This window comes from Labrus mixtus, chromosome 21 (genome assembly GCF_963584025.1).
Source record: "Labrus mixtus chromosome 21, fLabMix1.1, whole genome shotgun sequence".
Taxonomy (NCBI): domain Eukaryota; kingdom Metazoa; phylum Chordata; class Actinopteri; order Labriformes; family Labridae; genus Labrus; species Labrus mixtus.
In genome coordinates this window covers 23,731,318-23,758,619 of record NC_083632.1, presented here as the reverse complement: position 1 = coordinate 23,758,619, position 27,302 = coordinate 23,731,318, and the positions used below count along the sequence as shown (strand labels likewise).

Genomic DNA, 27,302 nt, shown 5'->3' with positions numbered 1-27,302 from the left:
GGGGTATGAAGTCGATGTGCTACATGTAGAGAGAGGAAGAGTGGAGCGCTTCCTCTCTACCTCCTGTACATTTTCTGTACATCCTGTCTCCCAAATAATCCCAGCTTCCCGTACTGATAATTAAGAGGCTCCAGAATAATTGTGGGATCGTCCCTCAAGGGCAGATAGAAGCAGGTTGTAAAGTGGGCAAAATGTTTCTCCTTCAGGTCTTTACGCTCTGTATTTCCCAGACAACCTTGGAGTGTGTGCGTGTGGTATAAAAACTCCTGTCCTTAACCTACCTTTCTAAATAAAAGTCACCTCAAAACAGGCTTGTCCAAGGAGAGAAACAGTATATTACAGATATCTGATTTCTATTTCTATTTTTGTTTTGTCTTAAAACGTGCAAATCTCATGAACTGCTATCAAGTGCAAGGCTTGTTTACTTCTGTGCCACACAGAAGCTGTTTCTGTGGCATTGCTTTGAATCACACCACTGCAGTTAGAGGCCTTCATTTAGAAAGGGGGATTTGATTGTTTTGCCTGCTGTTGAAGTAGGGATAGAATAGGAGAAAAAAAACCTTAAGATGTCTTTGTTTTTATTTTAAAAGAACTTGGGAATGAACTCCAATTTGAGCTGATGTTAAATTTTAGAACCAGGATGAGAGTGCAAATCAGGATACTGGTGTGAAAAAACTGACACTACTCAAGACTTAATAATGTCCATCACATCTAGCATTATCACCACAGCACAAGTGTTAATGTGGGTGGACATGTGGGACCAAAAAAAAGAAGCTCTCATATCGTCTGCCAGTGAAAACCCTGCGTATCTCTCATCCCCACAGAGTCTTTGTCTTCGTCTCTCCCACTCACTGTCTCCGTCTTAGAAGCCACTTCTCTTCCTACGCCCCTCCATCTTGTCCTGGCTTTTATCTCCCAATTAAGTCTACCGTGTTAGTAACTATTTTAATATACTCCATCCCTGTTTACTGGCTTTTCCTGTATCTTCAACTCCACCCTAAGGAGCCTAAGGCGTGGATGAAGTCTTTAAATGTTGTACCAGGACCAGCTGATTCTTGCCTTCTTTGCTTGGATAGAATAGGAGCCAGGAGAAAAGAGAAAAAAACTTAAGTTTTTATTGTAAATACATGTATCTGCAACAATTCAGTGCTGTCTACCGAATACCAAAGTCACCTGCCCCCTTCCACTGAAACTAATAGATGACCTTGCCTCTCTTTTTAGATCTGCTGGGAGCTCCGCTGTACAGTACAGTACAGATTTCATATCCCACTCATCATTATGGCGGGAACTGTTTACTCCTGCCAGACATTTATTTTAAAAAAAAATCCACTTTGACCCTTGTAGTCTTTCTCAAATGTTAACAAAATGATGTGCAAAGTATCAGGTTTTTTTTGCGAATTCATTACCTTATTCACATCCTACTTGGCACCTGAGTTTTGCTGCAAAAGAGCATGACTCTTGATAACATGCAACCTGTAAGCATTTTATTTGCAGATAGTATGCTCATAATGCATCCTCTCTATGATGAGTCGTGTCATGTGGATCCATCTTTATGATGATGTGATGATGAGGTTAACTTGAACTGTGAAATCTGCAGTCAACAATGGCTGCCCTTTGCTCTCCTGTCACTTAAGCTGCTTCATTCAGTCGATTCAGTGTGGTGAGTCCTGACCGGAGTTCAGTGAATCACAGCGAGACACACCCACAGAGGTTAATCTGTCCACATCCTCTGGCCTCAGAGGGTCACTTCGTTTTCTCTAAACATCCAGCTTATTGTCCAAGGACTCTGCACGGGTTAATATAAGTATCTCTATGCTATCTGATGTGTGCTGTTTTAGGTTAGTTTTAGATTAACCCTTTGAACTCTGCAACATGAATGAATCCACTAGTGCCTACATTGTATGGCTGCAACCAACAAGTATTTTCTTAACTGATTATTATATTTGTTATTTTTCATAAATAATTGATGAATTCTTTAGTGCACAAAATGTCAGTAAAATGCACCAATTCATTACAATTTAAATGGGCCGAAAGTGATGTTGCATCTTTTGTCCTATATCAACAGCTGTACATGTTCCACATTTCTGCTTGAAAAATGACTTTATTATTATCAAAATAGTTGGTATTAAATTGTCTTTTGATTGGCTGGTTAATCACAGCTTTGCTACATTAAAAATTTTGCTTATTGTGAATTGGAGTCTTGGAGTATCTTCAGATTTTTCATTGAACTTGTATCAGTAAAAACGAAGCTACGAGGTTCATAAGGTCATGAACTGTAATGATTAAAGAAGTGTGGAGATTGTGTCATAAACTATATAAATATCAGGTATGTCTTTTATTACAATCTCATTTTACTAAACAATGATTAATAAACTCAAATAACATTTTGTCTAAAATCAATACTAATATATTGTCTGACACTAAAATGATACTTGAACTCTGGTCTTTTAAAGTTTTGTTGTGTGGATATTCTCATTTATAGAACAGATTGCAAAGGTGAATTGCAAGTTTTGTCTTCAAATACATGAAATGTGTACATAACATAAAGGATATTTAAGGTTTGTAGGGTGTTCTATAGCTGTTAATGGAGCTGATTTTAGATTGACTTAAACAGGATTATTTAAAATCAGCTACCCATTTGTTGATTCTTCGTTTTTTTACTGCAACTACTCTGTTGAAAGAAGATCTTTGCAATCACCTGCACAGGGGTTAATTTTTTAAAGGGGTAAAAAATGTGTAACCCCCCCCCCCCCCCCCCAATGAAGAAGTCTCTAAAGGGGAAAAATAGATACTGACTATGAGAAATTAATAAAGAGAATGGCTAAAAATGTTCTTGATAAAAAACAAAAGAAACAGAGAGAGAAATAAGATGAGAACTGAAATAAAAAGAAGAAAAAAGTGATGATGAAACACCTTTCCTTAAAAACCCCACATTTGCGTTCAAAAAGAGCCAGAACACTTAAAAACTGAATGAAACTTTTTGTTAATGAATGGCTCAGCACAGAGCAGTGAGTTTGGCTCATGAATGAGAATCCACGTGCAAATTAACCGGCTACAGAAGAACAGTGTGTTAATAAATGAAACATTCATCACTGCTCATGTTCCAGAGGGAGATTGTTAAGATTGGATTCTGAAAAAAAGTTAAAGAAGAAATACAAGTCCATAGTCATTAACCTGAATGGTTCCAGTCTGTGTTTAATCTTTAAACAATTTCATCATTGAGCTGAAATCTTCGGTCTCTTCATTAAATCTCTGCCGCTATACGTGTGAAAAATAAGTGTGACGAATGTACTCCTGTTTGTGTGCTACAAGGTGATTCAGCACCACGGACAGCTCCATTCAGCATCATACATTCATTCAGCATCATACAGCATTCATTCAGCTTCTGGAGAGGTCCAGTCAAGCACCACGGCTAGGGAGAACTTAAAACAGTTGCAGTTTCCTATTTGCACAGTGTCTGGGGGTTACATGTGCTACTTTTAGCTTTAAATGAGGTCACTTGAACAAATTGTGTTGCACTAAAACCTGATTTAAAAAAAACCTGAGCCACCAAAGAGAGACAGAATAGAGGGTTTTACTGTCAGTCAAGTTCAAAAAGAGATAGAGTAGAAGAAACTGGAAGAAGACAGTGGGTGGAGTTTGCTGGTGTGTGGGCTTTCTGAAATAAACACATTATCTTGTGGAGGAAAGTATTTTCACACCATCTATAATCCTTTGGCCATCCCTCCTCTTCCTATTCCTAAATTACTAATTTTCTGTTGTTTTTATTCATAATAAAATAAGAATGAGTGTGTTTTTTTTTTAATCCAACACTTTCTAACAAAGAAACAGACTTTTCTCCCTTGACTGCAGACATAATATATTTGGCATCAGAAACATGCAGGGCACATGATTATTACTACAGAGGAAAATGCAACCTCTCCTCTCCTCTCCTCTCCTCTCCTCTCCTCCTGTTTTTGTAGACATGGTCGCTTAGCAACAGGTTTGCAGGATGAGCGAGGTCCAAATTGTCGGAGTGGTCTGGTCCGACTGTTTGGCCCAGTGTGTTATCAGCATGACGTGCTGGTGGGAGGCCACCAACCGTGTTTGTGTGTATGTCTCTGTGTGTGTGTGTGTGTGTGTGTTTACAGATGGACCCTGAGAGATTTCATCTCACGCCAAATGTGTGGTTATTGGTGTGTGTGTGTGTGTGTGTGTGTGTGTGTGTGTGTCTTTGTGCCTCAGGCAAAAGTGTTTTCATGCAGGTCATTGTGAATTGCTGAGGAGTGAGAGACCTGCCTGTTTCTATCACTATCAGAGTGTTTGTTTGTGTGTGTGTGTGTGTGTGTGTGTGTGTGTGTGTGTGTGTGTGTGTGTGTGTGTGTGTGTGTGTGTGTGTGTGTGTGTGTGTGTGTGTTTTTACAGTTACTATCATCTGTCTGCTTCTCCGCAGTCCAAAAGCATTACTCATCATCACACATGCGTCTCTGTATGAATCTCTTTCAGGGCTTCTCTGATCCCAGGTCAAATATTCACAGCTCTAACACCCACCACATCCATCAGGGGAGGGTTTTATTGGCTGATAGCGGCTGTGCTGGATGTTAGTACTTCACTTCTTGAGCCTGCGGATGTGCTGACTTACAGCAGGCTGTCTGTTCACCTGATAGCTCCCCTGTGATAAACATCCCCAAGCCCCAAACATCCTGAGCGAGACATCCAGGAGATTTAAAAGAGAACTGAAGTATTTCCCTCTAACCTGGGCGTATTTACAGTGTAGAAAATGAAATGCTAAAGCAAAAGCTTTTTTTAAAAAAGAAATGCTCACGCTAATGAGGCTGATAATGTTATGCAGTTACTACTGAATAATAACAAAGCATTTCTCAATAAATCACATCTGTTCAACTGTTTTCAATTTAGCAGTCAAGCATTTAATAAGTACAATGCATACAACTAAGTGCGCATAATTAACTGTTTACATTAGGCAAAGTTGATTTTATTTTTTTGACATATAGGCTCCCTGATGGATACATGATGTGATGATATATTTAAATGTAATGATAGTTCTGGATTGCATTTCAGCCAGTGAATAATGAGTCAACTTTAGAGGTGTGGGCGCTGATCCGGCTCTAACAGTTTTGGAGTCCTAGGTGAGAGATTATGATTTGGTCGCCGACTTCCTAATACCAAAACTACCACATGACCACAAAGATAAGGTTCATAACATAACTGTTAGAGACAGAAAAATAGTTTCACATGCCTCCAGTGTTAGTGCAGGTCATTAAATGTCACAAAAATCATACCCTATAATGGATCTTTTTGTATCGAAAGCCATTTTGCATGTAATAATCCATTCAAGACCCAGTTTATTGATTGGTTTGATGTAACATATTACTGTGTGGTTGGAACAAAGGGGCTCTTTTGGGAAGCAAACCCCTGCACTTTGCAGTGTGTCCACTGTCTTTCCCTCCCCAGCTGCAGGTTTACATTGAACATCATTTTTTAGCCATACTGTGAGCTTCTTGGGCTCCTCAGAATGTGGCGCCATAGACGACAGCCTGTATGCCATGAGGGCCTCAAGCCGGCCCTTAGTGTGACCATAAGATGTCTTGCAGAGGGTTAGAAAAGAAAGTAGCTCTCATTCCGATACAGTATTTGACTGTTAAATATTTGATTAAAGCCAGAGGTTCATTAGATCGTGATTAACTACTCTTAATAATAATAAACAACACTTAAACGTATTTGATTAATGCCATTGACACTTCCGTCAAAATGAAGCAAAGCTCTTAATATCAGCACACTACATTTATTAAAAAAAATGTCAGCATATGAGAAGTCGACTTGTGTGTCCTTGTCTGATTTTTAGCCTGGATTCATGTGCTCTGTTCTCAGACTAGTCACGCGAGAGTCTCGGGGTCAGACAGCTTCCTCCTCTGCCGGGGCTGACTCTGATGTCTGAAATGTTGGCCATGTTTCATTGAATCACATCAGGCTGATCAGAGCTGGCGATGGAGGGGGATTTACTGCAGCGACTCAGTGTTAGTGAGGTCTTTTCCTGTTTCATTTTACAGGAGACACTCTCATACTTTAGGGATATTCTTTGAATTACTTAGCACATATGTTGTACTGTCAAGTAATATAAATTGTTTTATGTCTTTAAAGGTTGTAAATGATGGAAAAAAACACCCACCTTTACCTTCTTGAGGAACATATTGTCATGAAAAAGGCAAATGTGCAAAAGAAATAAAATAAAAAAAGCCTGTTAATTTGTCTATTAGGACTTACATGCAGATTGTTTGACTGTGTTGGGGTTTGTCACTAATTTGCCATTAATACGATCTTGCAATTGCAGTCATTGATTGGTGTCCCACTGGACTGTGTGTGTGGTATTAACTGCTATCAAAGAATGCCATTTCTATTGCTTGTGTTTCAAATGGCCTTCAGCTTGATTATGCTGAGGTGGAAGCAATTTCACTATTGATCGGACAGCTTCTCTCTTGTTGCTCATTAATGGTGTCCTGTGTGTATGTGTGTGTGTGTGTGTGTGTGTGTGTGTGTAGGCATACCAGTGTGTATCTAAGAGTGTGTATGGGTGGGTGTTTGCTGCTCTGCTGCTGGTACTTTATTGCACAGAGATAGCTTCAAGGAAAAATGTCCAGGTCTGTCTCAAATAAAAGAATACTATGCACAAATGCACATTCAAACAATGTATTCTCCATGAAGACAATTCCTCTGTATATTTAACTAAAGCAAAACAAAAGAAACATTAGTCCAACACTTCTGCTATCTGTTTATAAAATGCATTGAAGTTAGCCCAACATCATTCCAAATGTACCTGAAACTACAAAAACAAAAACAGATGCTGATAAAGATTTTTTTGCCTATTACCGATATATAAAATGGACCCTTTAAGTGACCACAGTTTTCTGTACAAAGAACGTTCTGTACTTTATTCCTCATCAGGAAACACAGTTAAACAAGAGCATACATAAACATGATGCAGCAGTAGCTCAGTCTGGGAGGACGTTGGTTGGGAAGCAGAGCGTCACTGGTTCAAGTCTTTCTACCGACCAAGTATGGAAATTGGTCTGGGTGTGCCAGTACACTCTCCGAGAACTGCTGAGGTGCCATTGAGCAAGGCACCAAAACTACCCAACAGCTCAGCGGTGCCCCCTGTGTGCAGCTCCCTCACTCTGATATTTCTCCATTAATGCATGTCCAAAGCTCCTGTTTGTGCTGTTTTAAGGTCAATGTGTGTGAGTGGCAAGTCTCTGAATAACACGAGTGTAAACCTGAAGTTTAATTGTAGAAGGAGAAAAAGATAATGTGTAATAATGTGTTATGGGCCAGTATCAACTCGATAATGTTGGTCAACAGATTTATTTGTCAGACTCTAGTTCCAAAAGATTGATTTGTTCAGACCAGGCTTATATTTTGATACAAAATGATTATAATTGTCTAATTCTGTTGTCCAATCAGGTCACTGGAAAGAAAGCTGCAGAGACCCCTACTGGCAAAGTCCCGTACTCTCCCCAGCATCCCCCAGTCCCCCACAGTCTCCCGAGTCCATCACTCTGATCTGATTGGTGGGAGTCCTCCCCGCAGGAAGAACCCACCTGCTGCCAGCAGCCACCCGAAGGCTTGCACCCTGCCACCTGCAGGTACAGATAAGACTGACGCTGACACATGCTGAACTGGTTAAGTTTGCTTTGGGATTTTGGGTGTTTACAGAAACAGCAGGCGACCTTGCAGAACAGAGTGCATCTGTGTGAGCCTTTATCTACTCTGTTTGTTCACAAAATAACTCTCTGACAAAGCCTGAGTGCATTCTGCCAAATACACATCAGTACACAATTATGCTGATATAAACATTCATTTCATCATTCATGTGTTCAAGTGTTTCAGGCTGGCCCTTTAGCTCATTCACTAACAATCCATGTAGTTGCAATATTCCTTACCTTTCTGGAATAAAACCAGCTGTTTCTTTGACCTTCTAATTCATAATTTGTTTGCCTTTTGAAATATTGATCATAGAAATACGAGAAAATAAATCCTCTTAGATGTGTCAAATATTTAATTCTCCTTCCAAACTTCAACTAATGCTTTGCTTGTTTTTAGATTTGCTGTTTCCTGAATCTGTTTTTTTCCATCTCTCTTTTATTTATAAATCAACCACAGTTCCTCTTCACCTGAGAGGCTGTCATGGTAAATCTTGATGCTGCAACCTGCTGACAGAGATAGCTTTCATCTTATGGATGGATGAAGTTCCTTTTTTTTTCATACAGATGAAAACATTCATAGTTGGTGAAAAATGTTGTGAAATAAGCTCCTGCTGTTGGCAGCTGTGAGTTTTACAGATAAAAGAGGAAGCTATTTTTTAAACTAAAAGATTCTAGGAAAACAAATAAAATATAATTGTACTTAAGTAATTAACTGAAATGTTGCTATTAAGAAAGAAGAGAGCGTTGTTTTTAGGATTCTCACATTGAGGCTTTTGCTCACTTTTAAACAGTTCCAATAGTGACCCACATACAGAACATTTTAATACATTCATAATTTCTCAGTGGATGATTAAACATCACTCCATTCTGCTTCTAGCAGCTCTCTCAATTTTCCAAAGTGGGTCATTTGTAAAGTAATCTCCCTTCTAACCCTTTAACACCGTATCCGAGACATGGACAGACTCCAAATTTGCCAGAAAAGCTGACAGCTGTGAAGGGAGAGCAGTACGTGCCTCATTCCTTCTTATTCACATGTGCTGACAGACGTAAACACAGTCAGCAGCGGTCTGTCCCTGCTGATTGACGTCACTCGACTCAACTCATCAAAGCTCCCACACACCAACAGATTGATGAGATTTAGAACAGTCAAGAGAAAATGCTGTGTCATTATCGTCCTCATTTGTGATGTTTTATACAAGAGAGGCTTCACATACACCCTCAGACCTCCACTTCCTGACACCACACTGTGTGACTCTACAAAGACAACAAAGAAACGGCAAGCATCAGAGAAAAGGAACTTGTAAGAAGGCAAAGTTAACCAAAGTCCCACTGGATTCACACGGAGAGAGACAACACAGGAGCTACAAAACTAAGAAGAAAGCAAACTAAAACAGGCAAAAAGTAAAAAAAAAAAAAAAAAGACACAACATCATTCCCAAGCTCCTTTTTGTGATAGCCCTTAATACAGTTTTTCTGTGTTTCTTAAACTTTGTTTGGCATCCCATAGTTACAGAAGCTCATCCAGTCATTGATGGTAAGAGAACTTCAAGACGACTGAAGTGTGAGCTTCTTATCGCATGATTAATGATTATAAAAAACAGTGTTGTATAACAGTATGTTATTTTTGGACAAAAAAACAAAACAACAACAAACGGATCAATCAGATATATATATACACACACAGGTTAATAAAATATAAGTTTTTAAGTACGGCCTTTTGGGGGAAAACACGATTTTCAGTCCTTAAAAATCCTGAAGCCATTATTGAAAGTAGGTCTGCTGGATGTGAAAAAGACAGAAAGTGCAATACCATAGTTTGATATTGTGGAAAAGGATATGAAATAAACACAAATATGAAGAGTGCATATTACCTGTAACCCACAGTGTCTATGCCTGTCTGCTGTTCTTCATGTTTTACATAAAGGCCATGTTTGCAACACATCCCTCCTAAATCTAAGACAATTTCAGAGAGCATATTTATTCACCACCCAATTGGCACCAATAAATCTGAGGGCAGCCAATCGTTAGCTTTGTCTGATTGCATCAGAATGGTGTGAAAGCGTGGTCATTATACTCAGGCCTCCATCGAACAAGTGAAATGTAAGCCAGCATGTCTTGTTTACATGGAATAATTTTCTTAGTTATTTGGGATAAATTCAGACTTTGTTTGTTTTTTTGCGATACTCGTATCCTAGTAACGATGGCATTGTGACCTATTGTGGAGCCCTAATGAAAAGGTTTCTATTTTTAGTGTTTAGTTCAAATCATTCAAACATGATTCAGAAAGTGAAATTAAAAGCTGGTCTTAAGTAAAACTAGAGTTTGAACACTTTAATTCTATGGAGGTGTTCCACCAAAATTAAATTCATTTGACTATAAATACAATATAAATTATCAAGAATAAAACAGCTTAGTTCCATCTATAAATTAAGTTTTCTAATTCCACATCAGCACCTCTCTCATAACAGGGTGTCCGCGCATCCTTAAAAAGTCTTAAATTCATGTATCTAAAATGAAGGCCTTAAAATGTCTTAAATTCATTAAAAATGTTATATGCTGGTCTTAAATACATTACTCAAAGGTCTTAAATTTGTTGGGGCAGGACTATTTGATGTTATATATTTTTTTTTCTTTTTCTGAGAGAAAAAGATGTAGACGGAGGCTACTTTCTTACTCGCTGCTGATATAAATGGTTATCTGCATGCTTGCTAGCTAGTCTGCGACTATGGGTAAGTGCAAATTTATTGAGAGTTGGCTGGACGACGTCCGTTTTCGAAGTTGGCTCACGTCTGTTGCCAACCCAGACGAGGCCAGATGCATTCTGTGCAAAAGGACCTTCAAGCTCAGCACCATGGGGGTTAAGGCTGTCGAGAGCCACATGCAGTGCAAAAAGCACAAAACCGCTGCCAGGAGCCAACAGACCCCAGCCATATCACAGTTTTGCGTCTCTGCCCCGGGGCCAGCGCCGCAGACAACGGTCCCCGCTGCTACTAGCACTGACCTGAGAGCAGCATTTGGTGCGACACCAACACTGAAATCGGAGGTTTTGTGGATTTTAAACACAGTGGTCAAACACCAGTCTTACAACCCCAATGAGGGGATAGGAGATCTCTTCCATTTGATGTTCCCTGACTCACAAATCGCGAGCACGTTTACTTCTGGAAAGGACAAGACGGCCTATATAACTCGTTTTGAACTAGCTCCTTTCATCAGAAGCAACAATTTTTTTTTTTTGTTTTAATGTTCAACGAGGCTTTGAACCACGCCACTAAAAATAAGTAACTCGACGTGCACGTACGATGATCGGAGATCAAGTGCATTCACGTTACTTGGGCTCACAATTCATGGGAGTCTCATTGAGTGACACACATGCTATGCTTGGGTTGTAATACAGCGGGATCCCCCAACCATCGCCTATATTTATAGTGTTTTCGGTCTTAAATTTCATTCAAGGTGGCATTAAAAAGGTCTTAAAAAGTCTTAAATTTGACTTGCTGAAACCTGCAGATACCCTGCGTAAGATTTCAGAGAACGTTCGGTCCTCAATCAACCCACTTTGTTAAAAGATCACCGAGCCAGCCCGAGCCCTCACAGCTCTAATCCAATTTATCTTTGCAGTTTCTACTTTTAATTGTCCAGGACTTAATGACATTGTGGAGGACTTGTTCATTTAGCCCAACAGCTCCACTTTCTGTCCTCACTTCACCTTTCTGAGGCAGATTGTCTGCATCTGTCTCTCCTCCTGTTTTCTTTTGCCCTACTCTGATGCAAATATCAGATTGTGAGACACTTAGGTCTCACGTGGCCTCCTTGTTACCTAGCAACCACTGTCATCGACCATGATGAGGCCCCCTCTCTCATTCTCCTTGTCTCTGCATTAGAGAGGAGACAACTTTTTTTTAATTCAATTTGTTTTCAGGTAGACCTCCTTCACAGATTTCAGCATCAAGCTCCCATAAGAGTGACAGGTAGTCGCTTTGGGAGCTGCTCCCCTGTCATTTTGATGCAGCGTTATCTGGCATAGCTTTGAACAGCAGATGTGTTTTGGCTTCTGCTCAGACAGTGGAACTGAGAATGTAATATTTCACACTCCAAAGATCATTCATAAGCACACACATTGGCTGTTACCACCAAACAAACTGCTGTGGAAATCTCTAAGTAAAGGATTTCATTACCCAGCAATTCTTCAACAAAAATGTAATCTGTCTTAAAGTGCACAAGGTGAAAAACAGAAGAGTCATTAAAGATATATGATGAGTAACTCTGTAAACATTTTAAGTCTTTTTCAGACAGCAGGAAGTTCCAGGAACCGTTGGAACCCTCCTCCTTTTTTATTCATTCTGCTGCACAGGAACTATGAACTACTTGAGTTCCTAGAACCCCTTTAAGAGGAACCCTTTTAGCTCCTGCTTCAGAGTAGGTACTTTATATGAATATAGGTGGATCAATACAGGCAATTACACCTGGCAAAACTCTATAATGTTTTAATCAAGATTTATTTCTTTTTAATTTGATCCAAAATGTGTGGTAAATGGTTGAGGACAATTTAGTTCAGCGGTTGTTCAAAGGTAAACACGCTTCATAGATGAGAAGTGAACCAAAAGTTCAAGTAAACCTAAAACAACAAGAAGGAAAACCAACTTTAGAACTGTGGCCTAATGTGTACCTGGGACAGATCATGAAGTATTGTAATCAGAAATGCTCTCATTATTGCAGGAAATAGTACGCTCATTCATGGATTCTTTGCGACAGTCGATAAGACAAATTAAAACTGACCTCGAGTTGGGCTACATGCTAACGCTAGCCAAACTACAGCAACGAAATATAATGAAATAAGCTAGCACACTCCTACCATGCAATGTGGTTAGTATCTAATAAAAACTGTATTTCATGAATGAATTATTTATTCAGCATTGAAGTTGTTTGTGAAGAAAACCGTGGATAATGCCTTCTCTGTTAGCTAACGTTAACAACCCGTAGCTAGCTTCAAACATTGCACTTCTTCAGGTTTCAATGTAAACAATGACGAGCCAGCAGTAACTCATCAAATTGTGACATTGCAGGTTTTTCTTTTTTTTCCCTTCTGTTTAACAGTTTATTTTTAGCCACCCAACCTTTGGTGACCACACTACAACTTTCCACAAATCATGCCATTCTGGTCACTGAACACGTATTCTGTGATTATCAAAGTATTGGAAATAACTTGTCCTTACTTTTTCCTCCGCCTTAAAGACCAGAGTTTCTGTAACGTACTCGGTTGCTGCAGATGATTGACAGACCATTAAGTGTTACCAGTTTGGCTTCAGATGCTGACAGGAAGTCTGTTGACTGACAAACACCAAATGCAGAGCGACGGAAGTCTGCTGTGATTAGTGCAGCTGAACTACGTCTGATGGAGCACATTCGTCTCTGCTGTACAGCTGTAAGAGCTCAGCCGTCATGTTAGAGCTCCAGAAAAAAACACAAACGTGTCCCTTCCTCAGCATTATATATGGTTTCCATCAAGTGCACAGAAACATAATCAAGTTATTAAGGAGTCAGACTGAGAATAATGGTTTGGAGTGAAATATGGGCTTAATTTCATTCAGGAAATATTTATTGAAGCAATCAGTGGTGGCCAGTTCAGTTTGCATAAAATGCAAATAAATATTTATCATCCATCTGATCCGTCTTGTTTTTTCTTTCGTCCAGGTGAGCTGTGGCGTCTGGAGGATGACATGGAGGGGGAAGACGAGCCCCAGCATGGAGGCTGCAGCGAGGCCCGCCCCCGCTCCCAGTCACCCTTTTCCCATTTCCGAGCACGTGCCGCCTACCTGCGCAAGAGCGTCTCAGCGGATGATCACCTGGACCTGGGCTCAGAAAACAGCTCGGGGACTGCAGCTGAAGGCAAAGTGAGCCGAGGCAACAAGGGGAAGTTGAAGAGAAAGTTTGTAAGTACGACTTTGGATCAAAACTGTGGCATTTCAGTAAAACATGACTTTAGTCAAACAGACACTCACAGCATGAGACAGCTCGTCTCTCTGTATGTATTTCTCTTTTTTTCTCTTTTTCTTACCTCCCTTTCTTTTGAAGTAATTCATACATGAAAAATGTTGAACAAAAATAAGCAGAGGAAAACAAAGCATGGTTAATAAGAGAGCTAAAAGTCTGTGCCTCAAATTAGTATGCAAATTATCGTCCACCTACAGTTTAAATCACCCTTTTCCTCCTTTTTAATCTATTTTCCTTCATTTGTAGAGTCCCTTGTAAAGCTGCTTTTGCGCACGCGCGTGTGTGTGTGCGTGCATGCATGTGTGTGTTTATAGTGTGCAGGTGAGAGAGAATAGAACAAAGTAAAGGGAAAGAATTGAGCGTTGCATCAAAGTGGTTTCATTAATATCCCTGAAACAAAGGGTGAAATTACACAGGATTATCATCTTCTCAATTATTAAGTTTCAGCAATTAAAATCACGTCACTCCATCTAGTGGCTTTTTTCTATTGAGTAAAACAGTCGGGCCCTAACCCACTGTACACTATGTATTTGATCTAACTAGTACAGAATCCTAAGTTTACATTTCTGAATGTGTAGTTTTATTTGTTGTAGTGAGTGTGTTGTTGCATTAATGTGTAGTTTTATTTGTTGTAGTGAGTGTGTTGTTGCATTAATGTGTAGTTTTATTTGTTGTTGTAGTGAGTGTGTTGTTGCATTAATGTGTAGTTTTATTTGTTGTTGTAGTGAGTGTGTTGTTGCATTAATGTGTAGTTTTATTTGTTGTAGTGAGTGTGTTGTTGCATTAATGTGTAGTTTTATTTGTTGTAGTGAGTGTGTTGTTGCATTAATGTATAGTTTTATTTGTTGTAGTGAGTGTGTTGTTGCATTAATGTGTAGTTTTATTTGTTGTAGTAGTGAGTGTGTTGTTGCATTAATGTGTAGTTTTATTTGTTGTAGTGAGTGTGTTGTTGCATTAATGTGTAGTTTTATTTGTTGTAGTAGTGAGTGTGTTGTTGCATTAATGTATAGTTTTATTTGTTGTAGTAGTGAGTGTGTTGTTGCATTAATGTGTAGTTTTATTTGTTGTAGTGAGTGTGTTGTTGCATTAATGTGTAGTTTTATTTGTTGTAGTAGTGAGTGTGTTGTTGCATTAATGTATAGTTTTATTTGTTGTAGTGAGTGTGTTGTTGCATTAATGTGTAGTTTTATTTGTTGTAGTGAGTGTGTTGTTGCATTAATGTATAGTTTTATTTGTTGTAGTGAGTGTGTTGTTGCATTAATGTATAGTTTTATTTGTTGTAGTAGTGAGTGTGTTGTTGCATTAATGTGTAGTTTTATTTGTTGTAGTAGTGAGTGTGTTGTTGCATTAATGTGTAGTTTTATTTGTTGTAGTGAGTGTGTTGTTGCATTAATGTGTAGTTTTATTTGTTGTTGTAGTGAGTGTGTTGTTGCATTAATGTGTAGTTTTATTTGTTGTAGTAGTGAGTGTGTTGTTGCATTAATGTGTAGTTTTATTTGTTGTAGTAGTGAGTGTGTTGTTGCATTAATGTGTAGTTTTATTTGTTGTAGTGAGTGTGTTGTTGCATTAATGTATAGTTTTATTTGTTGTAGTAGTGAGTGTGTTGTTGCATTAATGTGTAGTTTTATTTGTTGTAGTAGTGAGTGTGTTGTTGCATTAATGTGTAGTTTTATTTGTTGTAGTGAGTGTGTTGTTGCATTAATGTGTAGTTTTATTTGTTGTAGTGAGTGTGTTGTTGCATTAATGTGTAGTTTTATTTGTTGTAGTAGTGAGTGTGTTGTTGCATTAATGTGTAGTTTTATTTGTTGTAGTGAGTGTGTTGTTGCATTAATGTGTAGTTTTATTTGTTGTAGTAGTGAGTGTGTTGTTGCATTAATGTGTAGTTTTATTTGTTGTAGTGAGTGTGTTGTTGCATTAATGTGTAGTTTTATTTGTTGTAGTGAGTGTGTTGTTGCATTAATGTGTAGTTTTATTTGTTGTAGTGAGTGTGTTGTTGCATTAATGTGTAGTTTTATTTGTTGTAGTGAGTGTGTTGTTGCATTAATGTGTAGTTTTATTTGTTGTAGTGAGTGTGTTGTTGCATTAATGTGTAGTTTTATTTGTTGTAGTGAGTGTGTTGTTGCATTAATGTGTAGTTTTATTTGTTGTAGTGAGTGTGTTGTTGCATTAATGTGTAGTTTTATTTGTTGTAGTAGTGAGTGTGTTGTTGGCATTAATGTGTAGTTTTATTTGTTGTAGTGAGTGTGTTGTTGCATTAATGTGTAGTTTTATTTGTTGTAGTGAGTGTGTTGTTGCATTAATGTGTAGTTTTATTTGTTGTAGTGAGTGTGTTGTTGCATTAATGTATAGTTTTATTTGTTGTTGTAGTGAGTGTGTTGTTGCATTAATGTGTAGTTTTATTTGTTGTAGTAGTGAGTGTGTTGTTGCATTAATGTGTAGTTTTATCTGTTGTAGTGAGTGTGTTGTTGGCATGAATGTGTAGTTTTATTTGTAGTAGTGAGTGTGTTGTTGCATTAATGTGTAGTTTTATTTGTTGTAGTGAGTGTGTTGTTGCATTAATGTATAGTTTTATTTGTTGTTGTAGTGAGTGTGTTGTTGCATTAATGTGTAGTTTTATTTGTTGTAGTGAGTGTGTTGTTGGCATGAATGTGTAGTTTTATTTGTAGTAGTGAGTGTGTTGCATTAATGTGTAGTTTTATTTGTTGTAGTAGTGAGTGTGTTGTTGCATTAATGTGTAGTTTTATTTGTTGTAGTGAGTGTGTTGTTGCATTAATGTGTAGTTTTATTTGTAGTAGTGAGTGTGTTGTTGCATTAATGTGTAGTTTTATTTGTTGTAGTGAGTGTGTTGCATTAATGTGTAGTTTTATTTGTTGTAGTAGTGAGTGTGTTGTTGCATTAATGTGTAGTTTTATTTGTTGTAGTGAGTGTGTTGTTGCATTAATGTGTAGTTTTATTTGTTGTAGTGAGTGTGTTGTTGCATTAATGTGTAGTTTTATTTGTTGTAGTGAGTGTGTTGTTGCATTAATGTGTAGTTTTATTTGTTGTAGTGAGTGTGTTGTTGCATTAATGTGTAGTTTTATTTGTTGTAGTGAGTGTGTTGTTGCATTAATGTGTAGTTTTATTTGTTGTAGTGAGTGTGTTGTTGCATTAATGTGTAGTTTTATTTGTTGTAGTGAGTGTGTTGTTGCATTAATGTGTAGTTTTATTTGTTGTAGTGAGTGTGTTGTTGCATTAATGTGTAGTTTTATTTGTTGTAGTGAGTGTGTTGTTGCATTAATGTGTAGTTTTATTTGTTGTAGTGAGTGTGTTGTTGCATTAATGTATAGTTTTATTTGTTGTAGTGAGTGTGTTGTTGCATTAATGTGTAGTTTTATTTGTTGTTGTAGTGAGTGTGTTGTTGCATTAATGTGTAGTTTTATTTGTTGTAGTGAGTGTGTTGTTGCATTAATGTGTAGTTTTATTTGTTGTAGTGAGTGTGTTGTTGCATTAATGTGTAGTTTTATTTGTTGTAGTGAGTGTGTTGTTGCATTAATGTGTAGTTTTATTTGTTGTAGTGAGTGTGTTGTTGCATTAATGTGTAGTTTTATTTGTTGTAGTGAGTGTGTTGTTGCATTAATGTGTAGTTTTATTTGTTGTTGTAGTGAGTGTGTTGTTGCATTAATGTGTAGTTTTATTTGTTGTAGTGAGTGTGTTGTTGCATTAATGTGTAGTTTTATTTGTTGTAGTGAGTGTGTTGTTGCATTAATGTGTAGTTTTATTTGTTGTAGTGAGTGTGTTGTTGCATTAATGTGTAGTTTTATTTGTTGTAGTAGTGAGTGTGTTGTTGCATTAATGTGTAGTTTTATTTGTTGTAGTAGTGAGTGTGTTGTTGCATTAATGTGTAGTTTTATTTGTTGTAGTGAGTGTGTTGTTGCATTAATGTGTAGTTTTATTTGTTGTAGTGAGTGTGTTGTTGCATTAATGTATAGTTTTATTTGTTGTAGTAGTGAGTGTGTTGTTGCATTAATGTGTAGTTTTATTTGTTGTAGTGAGTGTGTTGTTGCATTAATGTGTAGTTTTATTTGTTGTAGTGAGTGTGTTGTTGCATTAATGTGTAGTTTTATTTGTTGTAGTGAGTGTGTTGTTGCATTAATGTGTAGTTTTATTTGTTGTAGTGAGTGTGTTGTTGCATTAATGTGTAGTTTTATTTGTTGTAGTAGTGAGTGTGTTGTTGCATTAATGTGTAGTTTTATTTGTTGTAGTGAGTGTGTTGTTGCATTAATGTGTAGTTTTATTTGTTGTTGTAGTGAGTGTGTTGTTGGCATTAATGTGTAGTTTTATTTGTTGTAGTGAGTGTGTTGTTGCATTAATGTGTAGTTTTATTTGTTGTAGTGAGTGTGTTGTTGCATTAATGTGTAGTTTTATTTGTTGTAGTGAGTGTGTTGTTGCATTAATGTGTAGTTTTATTTGTTGTAGTGAGTGTGTTGTTGCATTAATGTGTAGTTTTATTTGTTGTAGTAGTGAGTGTGTTGTTGCATTAATGTGTAGTTTTATTTGTTGTAGTAGTGAGTGTGTTGTTGCATTAATGTGTAGTTTTATTTGTTGTAGTAGTGAGTGTGTTGTTGCATTAATGTGTAGTTTTATTTGTTGTAGTGAGTGTGTTGTTGCATTAATGTGTAGTTTTATTTGTTGTAGTGAGTGTGTTGTTGCATTAATGTGTAGTTTTATTTGTTGTAGTGAGTGTGTTGTTGCATTAATGTGTAGTTTTATTTGTTGTAGTGAGTGTGTTGTTGGCATTAATGTGTAGTTTTATTTGTTGTAGTGAGTGTGTTGTTGCATTAATGTATAGTTTTATTTGTTGTAGTGAGTGTGTTGTTGCATTAATGTGTAGTTTTATTTGTTGTAGTGAGTGTGTTGTTGCATTAATGTGTAGTTTTATTTGTTGTAGTGAGTGTGTTGTTGGCATTAATGTGTAGTTTTATTTGTTGTTGTAGTGAGTGTGTTGTTGGCATTAATGTGTAGTTTTATTTGTTGTAGTAGTGAGTGTGTAGTAGTATTCCCTAGACGTGATGGGACAGCAGGCTTGGTGAGCGCCCATTAAAGATTGAAGACCTGTATATTGTCCCCCGGTCACTGGATCAGGTAACCGGAGAGCTCATTACCAGACTGAACTTTGTAATTGATTCTCCGGTGTCTCAGGTGCAACGGGACACCAGCAGATGTAAGGGGGCAGTTACATGGGAATTTATTTTCCCTAGTATAGCTGTGGATTTGTATCGTACCCCTGAGGAGTTCTTTGAATTGTCTGAATTTCATATATACGCACGTCAGAGCTACAAAGGACTTTTGTGTAGACCAAAGTCAAACCATGAGATCCATCTCTGAACTGAAAAGAAAGGAAAGAAGAAAACTTCAAACATTTGTATCTCTCAGTTCTTGACTCAGGTGTATCACTTCGTGAGATGGGGACAGCGTTTGATCTGATGACCTGCCGGGGCTGCTTTGGGGTGAGGTGTCACACTACTTTGTCTTCTAATGACTCAAAACAGTGTTAGACGCAATTTAAGAAATGCCTCATTGCAGAGATATTCTCATACCTTTATTTCTTTCTGATATGGATGCTGATGCCTTGTCTGATACATGGACTTAATTAAAGACTGCTTAGAGAAATGAATCTTATAATATGAGAGTTTGTGCTATGTGTATTGGTGTATGTGCTTAAAATTGAAGCATTATGGTCTGCACAAGTCGCTGTTTTAATGGGGTTTTTTTTAAGCCTAGCATATTGCCTAATCGCTGACATTATCAATGCTGCACTCTCCACTAGTTGCGCACTGTTACGTTTGTTTTCATCATTTAACAAAATACCTCAATAGTTATTCTTTTACTGCTTTTACAGGCCTGTCAATAATGTAAAGGGATTAGATCAGCGTACGCTTAATACACACACAAACATTTAAGCTGTATCAGGAACAACTCTACTGTGAATGCATTAGTTCTAGGGTCGGATATTAAAATGTAGCACCATATCCAACATAGTCTAACACATTTGGATGAGTACTTTTATTCAGTATCACTCTTTTTACACAGCTCCATGGGGACTGTCTTTTGGACAGCCACATTGAAACAGACATGCATAAAAACGTATTAACAGATCATCAGGGGTCAGGTTATATACTGCAGCAGTGTTCCACTATTACCCTTAAACAAGTTTTTTCTAAATATATGTTTCAGTATAAGGGACTACAGAATGCGTTTATACACATTAGAAATAAGGCAGGAATGCTTTCCCCTCTGGAGGGATGGATTTAGATACAGATAATGAATCTATGCTGCCTGTCTCTTCTATGTTTCTTTATCTGTCTCACTCAGACGCTCTCTTTTCTTGCTCTCTGTACAAAAGCAGTAGTGTCGGCATGTTGGTTACGGATGCGAGGAGAATACATTTAGAGTGGCTCATTGTTGCTTGTCACTTATACGCTCTTCAGGAGCACCGCTGGCTTCAATTACAGTGACAACAACAACTGCAGCTTAAGCTGCTGGCGCACATAAAGAGCAGTTGTGCTGCTGTGTTAAGGAAAGCGGAAGTTTTACTCTGAGAGCTTACAGTGACTCAGTACAGTTACAATGCCTTAATATGAGACTAATGACGCAGCAGCACATACTGCACTTACTTCTTATTACAGAGAAGAATAGTGTGTTTAATACCCAATGAGCAGGTGATATGTGTGTATGAGTGTGTTCTAGTTTGATTATTATATATAGACACACATAATGAGTGAGAGACTTTTTTCTTGGTAAACAAAAGGATTATGTGTTTATGTGTGTGTGTTTGTGAAGTTCAAGGAAACAGGAAGGTTACTGGTGCTGAATGTACCTCCATGTTTGTAAGGCTGCCAAAACGTGCATTAAAGTGAAAGTAAATGATTTGCCATATAACCTCATGTCCCACATACCCATCACTCTCGTCTTCTGTTTTTCAAGGTGACATCTTTTTAATTCTGTCTCATGTAGCACAGTACATTTGTTTGCCTTATTTCCTGAGTTTTAAATGCAATCATATTTGGTATACTTTGACACAAAAGTCTGCTTTTGACTTTTGAAGAGCTCATTTAAGCTCCACCACGCAGACAGAGAGCGTGTACTTGAACTTCAGTGCTTGTCTCAACACTGTCGGCTCAAGTGTTCCACTAAGTGGAGCATTCACAGCACTTCAGTACAGCTTAAACCACCAGATACTTATTCTAACGCCTGCATAGCATTTTTAACATGTGCAACTTCATCTGACTGGAAAAAGTTACATTAAGAAACATTAACATGAACCCAGATGAATATAATATTCCACATTCTCATACCCTCTTCAACATGGACACACATCTCTGTAGCATTGGATCGTGTGTGTTTTATTTGTGTTTATATAAAATTTGAATAAATGCAGTAAGGGTTTGGATGTATTACCAAAATCATAACAAAGTGTTATCTAAAGTCACTTAACAAAAAGAGCCGTTCTGGACTGTACAGAGACACAACATTAATCCACCATGAACAACAGTGGCATCAAAAACAGTCCCTTTAACAGGTAGAAACCTTAGGCAGAACCAGGTTCATTGGTGAAAATCTGCCCTGAATGTTGGGCTTAGAAAGTGGGATACAAGGATAGAGATAAATAAACAGAGCAACAATAGCATAGACTTGTGGCTACACTGCTTAAATAAATGGTGAATGGGCTTGAGCTTGTAAAGTGCTTTTCTATAGTCTCCTGACTACTCAAAGCACTTTTACACCGCAAGTCACACCTGCACATTCACAGCCATTCACACACTGATGGCAGAGGCTACTCTGTAAAGTGACCATCAGAAGGAACTTATCCCATTCATACAGATACATACTCCGCTGATGAAGCACCGGGAGTAATTCAGGGTTAAGTGTCTTACCCAAGACACATCGGACATGTTGCTGCAGGAGCTGGGGATCAACACCCGACTCTACCAACTGAGCCATAGCTGCCTATTGAAAGTTATGATAATCAAGACCAGCAAAGTAATGATAATCTTCTGATAATAAACATCAGAAACAGAATCAGAATTCGTTTTTAGTTTATTAGTTTATTTGACTCAGGGACAGTGTACAAAAAACACAAGAAAAAAGATACTTTCTACCAGATTTAGCTTACTTATTTCCTTCTGTTGTCCCTGGGCAGATGATGGTGACAGTAAAATACAGATCAACCAGACATGCACACAGACATACGCACACACACATTTCATAAGGTACATTTACACATACAAGGATTTTTAACTTGGTGTTTTGGTGCAAAACAAATAGCAAGTACTGTAGTCACTTATTGAGTGGAGTCTTTTCTGATATTGTGACATATGTGTCTTGTATGAAACACTAAATTAAATTAAAATGTTGATTGTTTCCATCCCTCATAATTTAATCTTTTGACATGGTGCAGTTTATTGGATGTTGTTGTTTTTCATTTTCGGGGGTGAGAAGCAACTTGAAAATCTCTTAGTTTCTTACAGTGTGTGCGTGTAGTTGTATTCACTTTAAACATGTCAGAGTGTACAAATGCACTAAAAGCGTAACAGCAGCAGCTGAGGCGCTGATTAACCACTTAATCAAAGTACACGCCGTATAATTTCTGATGATGGAATTCCTGCAGCGACATAATGCGTTATCCATGCTTATTTGCAACCCTGCACACTTATACTCTCTGTTTGCAAGATGACAAGAGGAGCACATTTTTCACCAATTTATCTAAAAAGCAGGGATACTGAAAGTTGTTTGTCATGATTTCTTACTTCCCTGGAAACCAACAGGAAACACCACACGAGAAATCTCAAAGTGATCATGTACTTAGATAAATACTCACAGACATGCAGATCTCTTTACACAGCACAGGCAGGGATCTCAGTGGTACCCAGTTAGTCCAATGAGATGGATGATATTCAGCTCATGGCTCTGATAAGAAGGCTCTGGGATGGTTTCAGAGATAAGTCACTGTTCCCTGTGGCACAGAGTGTGCTCATACATGATCATTCACAAAAACACACACGATCATCTAGAGTACATACACATACTGAAAAGGTGTTAATGGAGAGCTTGAATGAGATACAGTTCTGTCAGTTCTGATCTTGCTACATAATCTGTTTGGAAATGAGCACATTTGCCTTGCCAACAGGAAGCGTTCACTTGAGGTATCGACTGTAGGGACCTATTCAAAAAAAATTCCATCAAGAGCTCCAAGGCTTCTGCATGGCAATAATGAGTTTATAAAGATATATCTGCCTAGCCGGACCATCTGCTTACAAAACATCTTCAAAGACTCTGAAATCCTTGAATACAGAATCAATCGTGTAAGTAAGAAAGTAAAGCTTATGTATATAGAACTTTAAAACACTTGTCTACAAAGCACTTCACAATCACAGGATTAAAACAAAAACAGGAAATCAAAAGGAAAAGAAAGAAATCTAAGGAACTATTGATAGTACAGAGCTGTTTATAAATGCATGAACAGAGTTTGCATATGTAGATCTATTACTTTGTGGATCTGTGTATGAATCTTTGTCAGCATTGTCAAACAGTTTTGCATAAAATCACGACCTTAGACAAAGTAAAATACAAGACAATGATGGAGAGAAGGCTCCTCTTTACAGATGAGCAGATCTGATCCATTGTGGAAGATGTTTCCAGAGAGTGGGGAGCTTAAAGAGCCAAGTCTCCTACAACACTGTTTTGTTTTGCTGTTTTAGGCGAGGGCTGGATTGAAGGATGGGATTTGATGAGCTGAGCAGACGAGAAGTCATAGCAGCATCTTGTAGTTTATTGAGGAAACCAATGAAGAGGCGCACGAACAAGGGAGCTATGGGCCCGATGGTTGGTTCTGGCGAAAACCCTGACTTGCTTTTGCATTTTGAGGTAACTGTAAACAACTTAGGGATGTTAGACTGAGGCACATGAAGAGGATATTACAGTTATCTAAATGAGAGAAAATAAAAGTGTGAATTGGACAAGCTTTGTGGCACAATGGTCCTTGTATACTGGTCCGATTCTTTTTTCTCCAAGATTAGTAGCATTGGACCAATGGACCAGTGGACTGATCAGCTGCAGTGTTGAAGTGAACTGCACTAATAAAAAGTGTAACAGTTTCAGAAACGACTTTTTTCAGGGTTCAGATGGAGGGAATTGGGAGACATCCACTCTTGGATTGCGGCAAAACAATCATGAAGGGAGGACAGTTCATTGTAACTCATTGTTCTTTGGTTTTCTTTTGAGGGTGAAAGAGAAACATCTTCACAGTTTGAAATCTGCTTTGAGCTTCATAGCAGCTTAGTTGTGTTTTTACCATCTGATTCAAACAGTGTTGTGCTACAGGCTAAACCTGTTTTGGATGCAAATTGTTTTTTTTGTAATAAATCATAGGGCTTTCTGTTTGTAAGATGCCATCTGATACATCCTCAGATAGCCTGTAAACCTCACGGCTGTGAACGGCAAGTGCTGATTTCCTTGTGTGTTTAAATGGAGATGAAATGAAAAACTTTAAAAGATGATAAAGGACATCAATAAGTACACATTCATTCATTATTGCCATTACTCATAAACACTTGTTGTTTTAGTGCCAAGAAGAATTTTGATATCAATCCCTAGTGAATGAAGGTCATAGTGACCCCAAAAAAAAAGAAAAGAAAAGAAAAAGAACTTGGACTTCCTAATTCCATCCATTTTCTTGGTGTCAAGAGAGTAATAGTCCCGTGTTTACTTTCTTTTGCACTGGGTTTGGTCCATCAACCATCTAAAAAATTGGTTCTCTGTAGTTCAACCGCGATCAATTCCACCAATTTATCAGTTCCCTGTGGGCACATAGCTTCAGCAGAAGTGAGTTGTCAGAGGGGAGCTGATGTGTACAGTTTGAAATGGAATGGCCAGTGAGAGCAGGACCATATTACCAGTATATACCAGTTGAGGGCTGGATAAACTCTTGGGTGTTTACTCTCTGCAGGATTGACTGTGTTAGCAAACACCTCAGATAACTGAATTTTTTTTATATAATAGTGAAATAATAACAGCTGCATGATGGAGAGTTTACAGAAGCTGTGTGTGTGGTTTAAAAAAGATAATTCTCTTAACTCAATAATACATAACAGTATTCTAGAAACACTCAGTACAACAGAAACAGGATAATTAATGATCCACGATAATATCTTACTTGTATGCATGAGTGGCAGATGTTTTTAATTTGAACAACATCATCAAATGTTTACATGAATACTTAACTATGGTATCTTGGGCCTGTTTACACCTGGCCTTATTATGCATCGTAAAGACTCAGATCACAAGTGGACAGTTCACACCTGATATGATTAGAATGTGTCTTCATATTTGTCTCGAGTGACCACTTGTGATTGGATCACACTTCCCTGCTCTTTATATACATAAACACATATGTAATCTGCATATTTAAACCATCAATTGATCAGAAAGTGTCATAAAGACTCACAGCAGAGAGAGCTTTATGTAATGAAATGCTGATTTTCTACAATGGTTTATCAGTGAGGTGTGAGAAACAAACTGTTGACTGCGCAGTTGTTTACACCAACAAACACACAACAATGTCAATTCTTCTCTTCTCTATGAATCATCTGTGTGATATAAATGTCTCTTTTCTCTTTCTTTTGTATACAAAGGCAGAACCAGTCAGTGCATGATCAGACTGTGGTATCAGTTTCTAGGCCATGTGGTATGGTCCACCAGCATAGGCATAGGCTAGATGCAACAAAAAATAATAATAATAAAATAAAAATAAAGCTGTCCATGTGTAAAATGGAAAATGGGTGGAACACAATCCCAACATATATGCAATCCTAGAACTAAACAACCGTCATCTAACAACAAATACGCTTTAGATAAATGGATTTGAACACTTATCTGAGTTGATCTTCCTGTAATAACAAATATAAAGGATTTGTGTTTTATTTTGTGAACATAACTCCTTAGTGAACAGTATAAACCTTGTTTTTATGTTCAGAAAAAAACATGAGGAAAAGTCAAGAGCAAAAGATTTTCACAAAACATAAGAAATATTAAATGAGGCAAGAATCACAGACAAGTTGTCTGCCACTCAACACAACAATTGCTCTTGTCAGAGAGAGTTTGAGGTCCTTCAATGTGGCCGAGGACATACAGTATTTGCTTACACACTTTATAAAATAGGTTATCTCTGAATGGTGTCTCAGCTTTCAGATCTCAATGAGTCCTCAAAGCATCTTAGGTGCAGATACATGTGTTTAGATCTGTTCATTGATTGGATCACCACAGACCTCTGCCTGATGTAAACAGTGTTGGTGACATCATGAGATGACATGAGAGATGTTGCATCACAATACCACAGGACACACCCACTGTGACACCAGGATGACAAGTGAGTGATGCTCCGGCAGCAGAGTGAGAGCTCCACTTCTCGCCTGAGCCGGTTTACTTCCAGAGGCCTCAATCAAAGCAGGATGCCTCGGGGCCTTTGCTGTATTAGCATAGTAAACGCTGAGGTAATTAGCCTGATGATTTGGCCATACAGGAGTCAGGGGAAGAAATGGTGATGAGCACTGCTTCTCTTCCTGTGATATCACTCTCAATGTCTTTGTTTAGATCTTCCCCCCTTTTTCACTCTCATGTTACCTGCCCCATTCAACAAGAAGTGGACTGTTTTTTGCATTAGAGACAGTCCTCTGGATACTTTGTTAATCACTCCTAATTAGCTTGATTAACTATGCAGAGGCACTTTAGCATGAATATCTTCTTGCTGACTCGCCCTGGTGCTAATTTGATCACTAATTCGGTCATTTAAAAAAAAAGATGTTTTTATATTTTATCATTCTGCTTAGGTAAAAATTAAAGGTCACCACCAAAATACCTTCATTGTTCAAATAAGCAAGAGCCCTGCATGGAAGACACAGGAATCTAGAGTGTTCACACCTCCACAACTCCAGAAAAGGTGTAATTTTCCGAAATAATTATGGGTACCTGTGGCAGTCAAAAAGAGCCTGTAGGTGCTTTAATAATTACATGCACATTTATATCTGTACTGCCCACAACCTTTCCCCTCGGTCCTGATTGTATGCTCTCCACACAGATCTGTCCTCCATACAGTTTGCTTTATCTTTTGCCTTTACAACCGCTGTACATTCTAATGTTGTCCACTTGGTGGCAGCATAACGCCATACAATACAAGTCCAGCTTCCCAATCCCTCACCATCATCTTAGTGATCTGTGTGTTTGAATGTGTGTGTGTGAGTGAACAGTTACCTGGGTGGTGCTTGAGGTTTCTCTCTGGTGACTCATTCATCCTGCGATGACTAACGCACAGACACCACAGTGGACAGTCATAACTGCCATCGGAGCCGAGCAGCGCTCATTATTGAGGAGACTTTTATTGGAAGCAATGGGCACCAAAAAAAAAAAAAAGAGAGAGAGAGAGAGTGTGTTGGCGACTTTCTGAAAATGCCACAGTGGTATTTTTGTTTGCTCAGCATTTCTAAACTAAATTCCTACACTTTGAATCTGGTTAATTAGCTTGTGTTCGCTCCTCATCTCTGTTTTTTTCTACTCTGGGATACAGATGTATGATGGATGAAT

At 38.1% G+C, this 27,302-nt stretch overlaps 1 protein-coding gene across 1 annotated transcript in view; it reads left to right on the top strand.

Annotated features, from left to right (window-relative positions):
- The window catches only part of LOC132954992 (ankyrin repeat and fibronectin type-III domain-containing protein 1), a 153,718-nt gene that overhangs the window by 28,886 nt on the left and 97,530 nt on the right, over positions 1-27,302 (top strand). Inside the window, exons 3-4 of the mRNA XM_061027571.1 lie at positions 7,456-7,637; positions 13,389-13,627. Of these exons, the coding sequence (XP_060883554.1) occupies positions 7,456-7,637; positions 13,389-13,627 (421 nt within the window). The remainder of the gene's footprint in view (positions 1-7,455; positions 7,638-13,388; positions 13,628-27,302) is intronic.